Raw genomic sequence first — 13316 nt, 5'->3', positions numbered from 1 at the left:
GTTAATTACAGAAAAACCATTTTGATTTGGGCTTTATGCGTTAGGAAGAATAGTCCGAGTGAATGTGCTTAAATGTAGACTAAATTGGGCTTAAAATTAACTTCAAGTAAAAACCTGTTTAAAAGTAACCTACTATATACTATACGTTTAGAATAGTTACAATTTCTTACCTCTGCCAACCATTTTACTTATTTTGATATCTATCTCCTATTTTACCGTCTCCTTGAAACCGCTAACCCTAATGGCCCCAAAGGTAAGTTTTCTTTTTTCTTCTTTGCAGTATATATGTCTTGATTAGGGTATTTCTGACCAATAAATCTATATGTATTAAAATAATATAGCATCTAGGGTTTCTGATATACATATAATTTTATATATGTTAGATTTAGGGGTTTTTTAGGTTGGGACCATGTGCTTTTATATAGGTAATCAATTTTGATGTACTTGATCGGATTTTTTATTTAATAAGGGGACCATGGATTTTTCTTTAATTTGGACTCATACCATGTGTTTCAACCGATTTAGCCTTTTAGTGAGTTAAAGAATATAACTTGAAGTTTGTTGTCAGAATCCTTTTGTAATCATATATACTATGTCTTTGTTGTTGGGACCATCTTATCTTTGTGGTTGGGACCATGTTGGTAAAATTTATTAGTTTTTTCTGAATAGCACCATGTTTGTATTCATTGATTGTTTGTTTATTTGTTGGGAGCATATATATTTTATATTTCTATTTATTTAATAACGGATATATAAAAACAGATACCATTTCAATTTTTCATGGAGCTTTCTCTAAAACCGGAGTTAGCAGAAGGAATGGTAAGTTTAATTATTAGTATACTTTAATCAGTGTGCAACGAACTAGGTGATGACTGTTGTATACACTATAGGTCTTGCCAAGGAACATTGGTAATGCAATACCAAGAACTGCCACCCATGTTGTTTTTGTGCATTACCAAACCAGGAAATACACTCTTCAACTACAACGCCTTGGGAATGGTCTGATCAAAGTTGATGGAAAGGACTGGAAATATTTTCTTGGCTGTGCTGCTGTCCACCCACCTTGGCCTAAGATATGTCTAAAACAAATCCAACCAGAAAACTTGTTTGAAGTACAATTCTTTGATGTCGACGGTCTGGAGTATACGCTGGGAGCAGATGGGGAAAGATACCTTAATAGTTGTTTGGTGGATGTCACAGTAGCCTCTTTCACAAAATTGGTGGGTTATTAAGAAATTAATAATATTAGTTTAGATTATGGCTGATGAATTTGTGGTAATCTTTGATTAATTTGTTGTTGCAGAAGTTACCATATGAATTGCTGGAGTGTTTGAATGGTAACGGTGTTAGGGAAGGTGCAAAAATTTGCAAAGTAACCGGGCCTGTGGCAGTTGCAACTGTTGAAGTGTGCTATGATGATTGTGAATTCAAAGTTAATCACCAATTGTTAACTGGACCTATGGCAGCAGGATTTGAGGGGACTAATTGGGTACACTTCTGCATCGATAATGATTTTAGGCCAGGAAGGACGTTGAAAGTTTCAAATTCAACATTGAGAGATGGAAGCTTTGTTTGTGATGTATTCAAGACCAATGGCGTTTGTGCTCACTTTTCTGCAAAAAGTAAGTCTATTTAGAATAAATCAATTACTTTATATTTGTGAAAAAATGTTACTTAAATTAGTGTGTAACTGACTTGTGTAATATACATGTGCGATAGGGGAGATTGATGTCGGGACTTCTTGTGCTTCATCAGATTGTGAAAGTGTTTGGGATGAAGACTATGTAGATTTTGTTAAACAACACATCTTAAGAAAGTTTGGAAAACCATTGAATGAAGCAACAATATGTGATGGAAGCAATTATGCAATGCATCAGCCTTCTGCACCACCTGTTGCTGTCACCACCTGTTGATAGTTGGATGACTGTTCAACTTCGTCCTCACAACCTAAGAACACGTTGCCTGGTAATTGTTGAAATAAAAAGTGTGTGTATATATATATACATCGTGAAGAATAAATTGTGTTATTGTATTCAATTCCCAAATATAATATGATCCATTTTATATTGTAGACTATTCCCAAAAAGTTTGTTCGAATGCATGAAATGCAGAAGTACCTTTGGGCTAAGGTTCATCATCACACTGCTTGGTATCCTAGAAAAGTTTTTATCCGTTGGGACAGTAGGCGACCAGGAGATGACACCCATGTTTTATTGCAAGTCAACTAGAAAAAAGTCGTTGAGGACACTAGGATGATAGTACGTAATGATGTAAAGTGTGAAATTAGGCTTAAATTGAATATTGAGAGTTGTGAAGGAGACGTGGCTGATTTTGACCTAATATGTTAAAAGAGGTTGCTGAACTTTCATGCGGGTGGAAGAACAATTTTGGATGGTAATGTTCAACATGTATGATATTTGGTTTATGAAAGTGTATATCTGGTGTGATACTTGGTACTATATGTGGTATTGTCTAATGGTTAACATTTGCTAGAACTTGTTGGTTATTCTTTGTAGGTTGATTTGGTAACTAAACTTGCTACTATTATGTCTTTTAAGGAGGTTTGATGTATAAATGTGACAAATTTTGGGTATGTATTAAATTAGTTATCGTAATTATGTGTAGGTTCTTTTGTATGTGTGTTGTGTATTTTTGTTTATCTTGAATTATAACATAGATGTAATGCACAAAATAGGCTAGATGAACCATTTCGATTAGTAGTGATAGCAAACACAAACAACATCTGAGTTTTATGATACGGAACTACATTTCATAAATATTGCAAAACTTCTTTAAAAACAACATTAGTTGTAGTGCCCGCAAGGTTGCCATCTTTATCAGTAATCAAGATCTTCGGTCCCTTCCTACTTTTGACTCGGGATACGTTAACATACAACTGACCGTGGCTGAAAACCGGCCGAGGAAGATACAAACCCACACGATCAAGAGATTGGCCCTGGCTTTTGTTTATAGTCATTGCAAAGCATACAGCAATAGGAAACTGCCTTCGACATATTCTAACGGGAATTCTTTTGTCTGATGGTGTCACCTTCAATCTTGAAATTAAAGTACATTGACCAATGTTCGTCCCGGTGATGACTTTGGCTTCAATCACATGTTTCCCAAGTTTCATGACTTGCAGGCGTGTTCCATTGCATAAACCATTTGATTGGTTAATGTTCCTAAGTAACATCACTGGAGTGCCTACTTTTAACACTAATCTATGGTTAGGTAATCCCGATAGTTGCAAACTGTTTAAAACTTCAGTAGAAAATAATGCACTATCAAACTCGGTAGGTTGTTCAGATTCACATATACTATCTGAACTAAGATAAATTGTTTCTTCACCTGCAACCATTTTATGAAATTTAATAACCAATTGAGAATATAAACCACAACGGAAAAATCCAATTAAAGGAGAGTATCCTCTGAAATTAGTACAACAAAAAATCTGTATTTAGTGAACAAAGAATGGTAAATAAAAATACCTGGAATCAATTCAAGCAACTTTTCATTGATAGAATTGACTAAATTGTGGGTTAGAGCCAGTATGGCTCTTTGTTGAAAATAAAGCGGATCATGCAAGTTAGAATCCATATTAGGATATGTAAACGTAATTAGAGATTTCACTGGATCATCGGTGTCATCAATAAGTAAATCGGCAGGGATTGGAATGTCTACTTCGCCATCATTTGCCTCGCCAAGAAGACCATCTCCAAGCTTCAAAATCCAATCCGCAAACAATTTGATTTCGTTTAAATCGGACTCGGGGCTCCCAACTCTTAACCTCATGTTTACGGTTAACTTGAGTACACGACAATGATTCCATAGATAAGAAGAATTCAATGTTGCATTTATGATGTCACTTCTGGTGCCCTTGGGAATAACGGGTAAAATTTGTCTAAAGTCGCCACCAAAGAGAACAACCTTCCCTCCAAACACCAAAATTTTCACTATTTGGCGTATCGGAACCTAAGATGTCTCTCATACTTCTATCAAGGGCCTCAAAACAGTGTTTATGTATCATGGGTGCCTCATCCCAAATAATTAGTTTTGTTTCCTTAATTAAACCAGCAAGATCACTTTGGGGGTCGATGGAACATACCGAATTTTCCACTATATGTATTGGAATAATAAATCTTGAGTGTGTCGTTCTTCCCCCCTCTAGCAGGAGCGATGCGATGCCACTTGATGCAACATTTAGTACGATATCACCTCTAGAACGTACAGCAGCTCTAAGTGTTTTCCAAAGGAAGGTCTTCCCAGTCCCGCCATATCCATATACAAAAAAAACACCACCCTCATTCTTGTCAACTGCCTGTATAACAGTATCATAAACATGATGTTGTTCTTGGGTTAAGCTACTTAAATAAGTCGCATGCTCAGTTTGTAAAGCAACCTTATCATACATAAGTTTGCTTCGTATCAATTGTGTTCAAGCATGTTACATATTCCTCGTCAGGACATGGCATATCGGGAAAGTTTGTGAGTGTACTGCCGTTAGCTCTTAGCAACCCTTCAATATCCGATAGACATAGGTTTTTCAATTCATCTTCTTGAAGAACCAAACCTACAAAAAAGGTATATGCTTGTTAATATTTCATTAAAGAATTTATTTTCTATATAAAAAAGATAAAATATATTTTTTAAAATATAATCTGTTACCTGGACAATTAAGAATGGACCGTTGCCGGTGTTGAATGTATTCACTTAAAAACTTCCAAGTTTTTGACCATAATTGAACTGGAGATGTAATGGAATTAGAAAGTAATAACATGACAAAGAAATGGTGCAAAAAAGCACCAGTGGCCCAACTGCTTGCTTCTTCAATTGCTTCAACGTATTCTTTATCATCACTCAAAAGACCCATTGCTTCACAGACCTCTTTGTAGGTCTCAAAAGTTTGCCCATTGAAAGTTTTTAATTGTTTCCAAGAATAAGGCCCTCTGACATGATTCAACAACATCCTCAAATAGTAAATATCTCCAAGTGAGGGTGGAACATAAGAAATTCTTCCAATACTACCACCAGGATGCGTTCTTTTTTCCCATTTCCTATCTTTACGAATCCAAACATAATGCCTTGGAAAGTTGACATATAACAAGGTTCGGGCAAACGGGTCAACTTTGTTTAATTTCATCCACTGAATAAACATTGACTGTTTGACAGTGGGATTAGTAACAACATCACAAAGATTAGCGTTCTCATCATATACAATAGTTTGCTTATCTTTGTCATGAAATGGTAGTATTTCAACAGGAGGCCATCTATAGTGTATATCATAACCATGAATCCTCCAAGCCGCCTCACAAGCAGAAACATACCTGCCACAATAAGGGAGTGTTAATTTTATGAGCTTACTTGATAGTTTTGTAAACTTAAAAAGTTTTTTTAAAGAAGTTTTTACCTGCAGTCCAGGTAGTTTTTGACCTCATCAACTATTTTTTCCGTACAATCTTTATCTTTCTGCTGACTTGTTTCATATATTGCTGTCGTCACTCTATCAGGTCCTTTGTTTATATATTTAAATAAATACTTTATTGAACCTGACTGGTTGCACCATTCTACATTCATGTGACATTGGTACTTTCGAAGTAGGGAAGCATTATAAGGAACAACAAATCTATTGTCGAGTGGGACGCCATTCTTTTCCACTGTACGACCTGTGTTTCGACGCCTATACACGGGATATCCATCATCATCAACAGAGGTTTCATCTTTGGAAATTTTTTGGTGCATTCTTGTCGAACCATACATGGACAACTGGGATTATCTTTACCACAAGGGCCATGAATCATAAATTGGCTCACAAGTTCATACAACACAGGATCTTCTTCTTTGACAGGAATTTCAGCACTAATTACCTGATCTACATGTGTTGCTGTTGGAAATTTGTGGTCAGGGCTCAAGAACAAACAAATATGCGCATGAGGTAGGCCACGTTTTTGAAATTCCACTGTATAAATAACTGTTTCACGAAGATTGGCAAGTAATTAATAAAAAGCTTTGTTATATAATGATTAGCAATAAAATGTATAAATTGAATGGGGAATATAAAGAAAGCAACTAACCTGCTTTTAGAGGACCAAAAATTTGGTCATTCTTAACCTCGTTTATCAGATGATCGAGTTTCATCTTGAAAACTCTTGTAAGAATATCAGGCCTGTCCTCAGGCCTTAGATTTTTATTATACAAACACCTATGGATCTCTGGCCAGTTGGGATTGCAAGTCATTGTTATGAAAAGATTCGGATATCCTACAGTCTTGCATATAGCCATGGCGTCCAAATACTTTTGCATCATATACCTGGCTCCACCAGTAAACTATTTTCGATCCATTATTGTTACCATTTTCCATATTCTGTCGCAAATTTATGAATGTATCAGTTCTTAGTTTAGGTTGTTGTAGATTGACGTAAGACAACCTATCAGCTTCCACCATGGTGTATGCGTCCACCAACAATTGGTGAAACAATTTTTTGGCATATGTTATCAGTGAAAAAGGTTTTATTCGGTCTTGTATTCTGTAGCAAAAAAACTCTCTCAGTGTAAGGTTGGTTTTCAGTTTATTACAGTCATCTGGAATCCCTCTGTGTTTAATGCCTAGCCTAAAACCATCTTTAGCAAACGGAAAAAGAAGCGGATACTGTAAAGCAAGGTACGAAGGGTGCAACTCTCTAATTCTTTGTAGAAATCCAGACCAGGTCCTAACAACAATGTCCCTTTGATCAACTAATCCGTCAATATCACCAACTATTAAGGCTGCAACTTCTGAGACGGTGGGCAAATTGTAAGTTCTACCGTCTTTTTCTCTTGTTGAAATGAGTTTCAGTATGACGTCTTGTAAGTCATTTTCTTCCAAACAATCTCTTACCATCCGAAAAGACTTCACAAGCGGATTGCAAGAGTCCAGCATATTCTTAAGAAGGTTGATTATGCCTGGATCAAGATCATCGCGTTTTACACCAGTTCCACTGTTATTTAGAATGTCCACAGAAATTAATATTGATTTTACAAAAAGTCAAATCTGATTGATAAAAGTTTCATAAACACAACGGTGTCACTAACCTTAATGCATTTAGTCGATGTTGAACCTCATTCTCTGAATCGTGTATGTAAAGTTGGGAAAATTTTGGTTGCTCTCCAGCAGAAGGCAATAGGCTACCCATTCTATGGCAAATTTGACCTTGTAGTCTAAAGCAATATGGACCTCTACCACTTTGAACACTTTTGTCAACCTTACCACCCATCGATGTGAAAGAGAACATCGTGTTATAAGCACGGATGTTATTCATAAAATTGGTGCTCCTTGTATGGGAACCTTTAAAAAGATTCCGTAACAAAGGTGGAGGTTCTATTGCGTCAGGAAGTTGAACTTGTCCATTCTTACAACAAAGGGAAAATGATCGCTTCTTACCATTTTTATTCCCTCTAAGCATTTCAGCTTCCCACATCATGGCATGACAATTGGCACAAACATGTATTTGATCGCCATGATCAATATATTCTTTTAAACATTAAAAAAGGATATGTAATTAAATTATTGATGACATGTATCTAACCAAAATCATAGACAAATAATTTTACAACAAAAAATACCTGAAGAAACGCCTTTCATCTTTCTAAGTTCTTCCGTTGAAGGATCATTAAAAATCTCTAAATTGAATGCAGGTATGTCATTCATTTTCAAATTGGAGGATTTGCGTCTAGAATTAGACTTTCTAGTAGGCTTATTGAACACTAAACCAGGCCTTGTAAATGGAAAACTATTTTCTTGATTACCAATAGTTACCTTTTGCTTTCCTTTGCGCAAATAATTCAGAGTTTCTATGCTATTTGAAACACCAAGTCTAGGTGCATCTCTTAATCCAATTGGAGGAGTATCAGGAATGGAATTTGATAGTGTCTGATTGGATGAGTCTTGGATAAAACAAATATAAAAGTTAAAACTATTTGAAGAAAACAATATTTTGCATAAATACATTCCATATTTAAATTAATCACATTAATTTACCATTAACTACACATGACAATGTAGGTGTGGGTTGCGGATCATGAGTACCAGTACCCACCATTCTGGATGCACTTTTTGTGGTTGTGGAACCTTTTTACAGCGTAAAAGAAGTCGATAAATGTTTACAATTAATTGTAATAAGTAATTAACATTAGCAAAAGTCATACAAAATAACCATTAAAAAGAGCGCTCGCTGGCATGGAACATAATGGAGAAGTAAAGTCCGGAATACTTGTACTTCTACTGCGATCAGTTGTGCATATAGATTCTGAAACATGACCAGCAATACTTAATATTTATTGTCGATAAATGGTTAACATTAGCAAAAGTGATAAACAATTACCTTTGAGAACACAGGATGATGGTATGGAAGATGAAGGAGGAGTACAGTCTGGAATATTGGTGCTTCTAGAGCCATGTCTTGTCGCTATAGGTGTTCGAATAACTGATGATGAAGGAGTACACAGAATCGCAGGACTTTTTTGAAAAGTGGTATATCTAATTGATAATGGTATAAGAAGAGTTGATCCAGAAGTAAGATTATTAGTGTTTATGGTACAGTTTGTAATGTTTGGAAGTGGAGATCTTGAAGGGCTGTTTTGTGATCGCAAGCTACGATTTGAACTAAGCTTACGACATTATAAAATAGTTTTCCTCTTCTTACGGTTAGATGCACAAGTTGATGGTGATAACGTACGCTCACCATGACTATCTTCTTCCATGAATTGGTGTTTTTGTTTATCCATCAAAAATTTTGGTGTAAAAGGTCAAGGGTGGAGGTGTGTTAAGTGTTGATAATATGGTGTGTGTTTACAAAGTTTCACCAAATTTTGAATAACTTAGAAGTAATATTTAGAAAATTTCATTGAACATAATGTTGGTTCAATTTTTTAAGTCCCTATACAAATCATATCAAAATATTTGAAAACACTTTCTAAATTTTGGAGCTAAATTTTAAATTTTCACCAAATATTTAATAATTTAGAAGTAGGTTTAAAAATTTTCATTCAACATAATGTTTGGTCAATTTTTAAAGTCCCTATACAAATCATTTCAAAATATTTGAAAACACTCTCTAAATTTTGGAGCTAAATTTTAAATGTTCACCACCTTTTTACTAATTTAGAAGTATTTTTAAAAATTTTCATTGAATATAATGTTTGGTCATTTGAAATGACTATTTAAAGTTGGGAAATAATTTCAAATTTTACACCAATTTTTGAATAATTTAGAAGTAACTTTTGCAAGTTTTCATTGAACATAATGTTGTTTCACTTTTTTAAGTCCCTTTACAAATCTTAAACTTAGCCAAGACATTTTAAAATATTTGAAATAATAATCACTTTTTGGTTTAATTTGGTCTCAACTTTATAAACTTTAAGTAATTTTCAATTTAGTACCCAACATAATGGTTGTGATTTCAATTTCTCCTACCAAATATAAAGTTGAATTAAATATTGAAACTAAAAAATATAATTTGCAACTTGTAGTTGAGCAACTAATTAATCTACATCTACAGTTACACTAAAATACATCATAACAAAAGATAATACAATTAGAAGTTTAACTTCTACATGTCCATAGCATGTAGAAGGTTAACTTCTAAAGTTAGTTACAAAGCAGCATAGGTAAAGCATACATGCTAATAATGTCCATACATAACAACTAAACACAATCTAAAATTTATCTAAGCTTGTACGACACAGTTTGGGAAACACCAAAAGATTGACCAAAAGATTCAGCAAAAGTTGTTGAAGCTTGCTGCTTGTACTCAAAAGAAATTTAAATTTCAACCTTCTTCTTACTCCTTTTAGAAGTGGAGACTTGATCAGCTACTTTTCCTTCGTGAAACTGTGGCATAGGCCTTTTCTCACCAAGACTTTTGGGGGATACATTTTCTGGGTGGGTATCCAAACATTCGGCGAAAGAGGACACACTTCACATACATCACAAAGAGTCTGTAAGTGCAATATACATTACATTTAGATTTCATGTAAAGCGATAATAACAGAATAAATAATACATTGTTTAAACCAAATTTTCACTATCAATTAACCTTAGATTTCACCATAAAATGAGATGAATCGACCACAACTTCAGCCGACTCCACAACACCCTGTGAGCTATCTCCAAACCTAGACTGGCAAGAGTCTCCAAGCTTAGACTGGGAGGACTCTCCAAGCTTAGCAATGATCATTGCACCTTCACCACGGCTTCCCTATGAAACGATTATGAAAATTCTTAGATGTTTGCAAAGAAAGAAAATACTTTAAAGGTATGAAAATTTTCTTAAAAAAGTTAAGTACCTCATCATCTTCATCCTTTTTTTGTAGTTCCTCAATTATTTCAGGGTCTCGACAAACTTTGGCCACAGTGTACACCAAGTAATCCTTTTCAAAATTGTACTTTGCAACAGAGATCTTGAAAGCATAGAGCTTGTTTAGCAAGACATTGAGCTCATGAGGGAAAGTGTCAACCTCACCTGATCGTATTTGTCTCTCTCGAATATCATTTGCAGACAAACCAATCAGTTTAGCAACATCTTTGTCGAACATCACCAAAGAAACAGAACCGGTGTGATCTTGGACTCTAAATTAAAGCTTGTACCTTAATATAATAGACAAAGTATTGTTTGGTAATTAAATAATTAGAGTCATATAATATTTGAGTGAAAATTAAATAAGGTTTGAGTGAAAAAAAGATATACTTTGGGACAAAAGATATGGCAATGTCGTTGCAAGCAAGACACCAAAGACCGTCTATTGGAGCTTCAAGAAAATGGTTTGGGATTTCAATAGCTTGTTCCAGAAATTCATCCTTAGTCAATACCTTCTTACTATGTTGACGACAGGCAACGTAAAACCAACCAACATCCTCTTCAATCATTCTTATTGTAGCAAGTACAACATAATTTGCCTCCTATGTCAATTATATTAAATTATTGTTAGGGATTATTTTTTAATAATCAATCAGGGTTATTTATTCACAAATAGACTAACGTATACCTCATGACATTCCCCAATCTCATCCACATTTTCTTGACAGTGTTTACAACAAATTCTTTATGGAAAGGATAAACAGTCTGAGACTCAAGGATGGTTTGGGAGGCAGCACCAACACCGTCTCTCAATATGAGGCTGAAAAAAAAAAACACATGAATAATATAAATACATGAACTAATTATTATAATACAAAAGGTGGTTTCATACATTTCATTTACTTCCTGTAAAAAATAAGCTACAGAGTAATAATCGTACCCCCTCCTCAAGTCATTTGCTTCTTGGATGTCTTCATTAAGGAATAGTCTAGTTCCATACATGTCATTTTGGACAGTGAGCTCTCCTAAACAAAAGGACATTATACAACAATATTGAGGTGCCTATATATGTTGCAGTTATATGTATGTGTAAGTGAAAAAGTAGCAGAACTTACTGTTAAATCTCTTCAATTTAGCATGTTGAAGGATAGCAATAACCATCTCAGTTGACTTATTGTTGCAAATGAACTTGTTCCATTGTTCAGCATACTTTCCCCATAGAGTACACTTGATAATTTGGCCACTAAAAGTGATTTGAAGTAATCTAATATGACTGACATAATTTCTAAGAGTGGGATTGCTAGATATGTTTACATTAATTGTCTACACTTTGGAGTTTATGTTATATAAACCACCCATATGGTGTTGTACATGCAATATTAATTATCGATTAATCAAGATTTAAGCTCCACCTTTTTAAAAACCAACATATTAGGAGAAGAAAACTAACCTCAAGTCTTGCAACTCAAAGTTCATCCTTTTGCTTTCCTTTTCCTTATTCTTGAAGATGTCAAGGTCACCACACGAAGCATTCCTTCCCATTACATCTACAAAACAGAACATAAACAGGAACAAAATCTGTCACGTGCCCTATTGTCATTGATTTCATCAAAAGGAACAAAATCAAAGCCATAGGGATGGCCTTGGAAAGAAGTGACTGTTTGGATGAAGGAACACTTGAATAAGTTTATTTTGTGATTCAAAGGTAGCACACGATACTTATCTCTTTGCTTAGCGACACCAAACCTTCGGATGACAATGGTGGAGTCTTCTTTAAGATACTGCCCAAAATCTGACAACAACATGTTCTTACATTGAGCTTGTATTTTGTTACCCTGAAAAAATAAATCATATATAAATTTTACTTTAGCTGTTAAGCAAAAAAGGGATTAAAAATGATACATGTTATAAAGAAACAAAATAACAACATATCCCTTTACCCTCTCATCCAGAAGCACCATGTCCACCTTGAAGGTTTGTTCCCATTTACGTATGATTCGGGCCTTCATGTTCCAGAAGTCGCTTGCCACACTAAGATCTTCCACAAAACTGAAACCATCGTTTGCCATTATTAAAGAGAAAATTAAGATTGTCAACAAATTAGGAAGAAAAGATGTGTTGTTAAACTTCTTGGTTATGGGCCAATTTATAGGGAAACAACAATGGAGTATCGGATAATCTTTCTTTCACAAGATTTGTATTGGAAACCACCAGAAATTACAGTGCATTGTTTGACCTTATGATTTGATAGACCATCTTTTGAAGGTTAGTACAATTAAAAGATTAAATTATGTATTGGTTTAAGGAAAAGAAGGTAAATTTTGAATTATTGGGAAGACTAATTCGGGTTGCACAACTAATGTGCATGGGAAAAGTGTATAAACCTCCTGCAAATTAGTATAAAGGTCCTGCAAATTTTGAAGGTTAGTACAATTAATAGATTAAATTATGTATTGGTTTAAGAAAATAAGCTAAATTTTGAATTATTGGAAAGACTAATTCGGCTTGACCAACTTTTCTGCATGGGAAACGTGTATAATCCTCCTGCAATTAGTCATTCGATTATCAACTCCTGCAAATTCAGCATGCAAAAAAGAAACTAAATGTTAACAACATAGTTAGAACCAAACTAAGTCCTTAACTAAGATGCATAACTAAAGCTGATGTCACAAAAGATTAACTTTAAGCTAAAATCAATAACGTGGCATATCTAAAATCTTGACAACACAATTTTCTTAGGTCATCATAAAATCTCCTTTAATAGTATTGTAAGATTGATTCTACATCATCAATACGAGAGCGAAGAGATAAAATGTTTATAGGGATAAAAAGTTTAAAAATTATTGTTTGCTAAAATGATAAAAAGAAAAAAAATGGAAAAAAAAAAATCTATAACTTTACTGAAGATTTTGGTGGAGTTGACGTGGCAAAAACCCTAATTATAACCATACCACTACTTGCCTTTCATATACATCTCAAAAACGC

At 34.4% G+C, this 13316-nt stretch overlaps 3 protein-coding genes across 3 annotated transcripts; all 3 read right to left on the bottom strand.

Annotated features, from left to right (window-relative positions):
• Positions 1 to 2770: 2770 nt before the first annotated feature.
• LOC122591679 (ATP-dependent DNA helicase PIF1-like) lies at positions 2771 to 3792 on the bottom strand. The gene is made up of 2 exons (XM_043763931.1): positions 3489 to 3792; positions 2771 to 3348 (listed from the first exon to the last, which is right to left on the bottom strand). The coding sequence occupies exons 1-2, from the start codon at positions 3790 to 3792 to the stop codon at positions 2771 to 2773; spliced, it is 882 nt and encodes a 293-aa protein (XP_043619866.1).
• A 109-nt stretch (positions 3793 to 3901) lies between these two features.
• LOC122591678 lies at positions 3902 to 6135 on the bottom strand. Its single transcript, XM_043763930.1, has 6 exons — positions 6072 to 6135; positions 5865 to 5968; positions 5408 to 5763; positions 4666 to 5324; positions 4449 to 4570; positions 3902 to 4318 (listed from the first exon to the last, which is right to left on the bottom strand). The coding sequence occupies exons 1-6, from the start codon at positions 6133 to 6135 to the stop codon at positions 3902 to 3904; spliced, it is 1722 nt and encodes a 573-aa protein (XP_043619865.1).
• Positions 6136 to 6199: 64 nt separating this feature from the next.
• Positions 6200 to 12400, bottom strand: LOC122591677. Its single transcript, XM_043763928.1, has 16 exons — positions 12272 to 12400; positions 12046 to 12166; positions 11782 to 11878; positions 11447 to 11574; positions 11272 to 11356; positions 11020 to 11151; positions 10722 to 10901; positions 10321 to 10603; positions 10071 to 10232; positions 9908 to 9972; positions 8358 to 8512; positions 8190 to 8282; positions 8015 to 8104; positions 7600 to 7920; positions 7069 to 7507; positions 6200 to 6974 (listed from the first exon to the last, which is right to left on the bottom strand). The coding sequence occupies exons 1-16, from the start codon at positions 12398 to 12400 to the stop codon at positions 6200 to 6202; spliced, it is 3255 nt and encodes a 1084-aa protein (XP_043619863.1).
• Positions 12401 to 13316: the final 916 nt, after the last annotated feature.

Source organism: Erigeron canadensis, chromosome 3, assembly GCF_010389155.1.
Source record: "Erigeron canadensis isolate Cc75 chromosome 3, C_canadensis_v1, whole genome shotgun sequence".
Classification (NCBI taxonomy): domain Eukaryota; kingdom Viridiplantae; phylum Streptophyta; class Magnoliopsida; order Asterales; family Asteraceae; genus Erigeron; species Erigeron canadensis.
The sequence above is the reverse complement of the archived record's forward strand: the minus strand, read 5'-3'. Positions and strand labels throughout refer to the sequence as shown.

Coding starts and splice junctions, on each gene's coding strand:
- LOC122591677 (XM_043763928.1), bottom strand. CDS start 12,400: ATGGCAAACGATGGTTTCAGTTTTGTGGAAGATCTTAGTGTGGCAAGC. Junction 8,513..9,907: donor TGGATACCCACCCAGAAAAT/GTATCCCCCAAA, acceptor ATTATCAATTAG/ATATACCACTTTTCAAAAAA. Junction 7,508..7,599: donor GATGAAAGGCGTTTCTTCAG/GTATTTTTTGTT, acceptor AATGTTTAAAAG/AATATATTGATCATGGCGAT.
- LOC122591679 (XM_043763931.1), bottom strand. CDS start 3,792: ATGAGGTTAAGAGTTGGGAGCCCCGAGTCCGATTTAAACGAAATCAAA. Junction 3,349..3,488: donor GTTGCTTGAATTGATTCCAG/GTATTTTTATTT, acceptor AAATGGTTGCAG/GTGAAGAAACAATTTATCTT.
- LOC122591678 (XM_043763930.1), bottom strand. CDS start 6,135: ATGAAACTCGATCATCTGATAAACGAGGTTAAGAATGACCAAATTTTT. Junction 4,571..4,665: donor GTCCATTCTTAATTGTCCAG/GTAACAGATTAT, acceptor CCTTTTTTGTAG/GTTTGGTTCTTCAAGAAGAT. Junction 4,319..4,448: donor CATGTCCTGACGAGGAATAT/GTAACATGCTTG, acceptor ACTGTTATACAG/GCAGTTGACAAGAATGAGGG.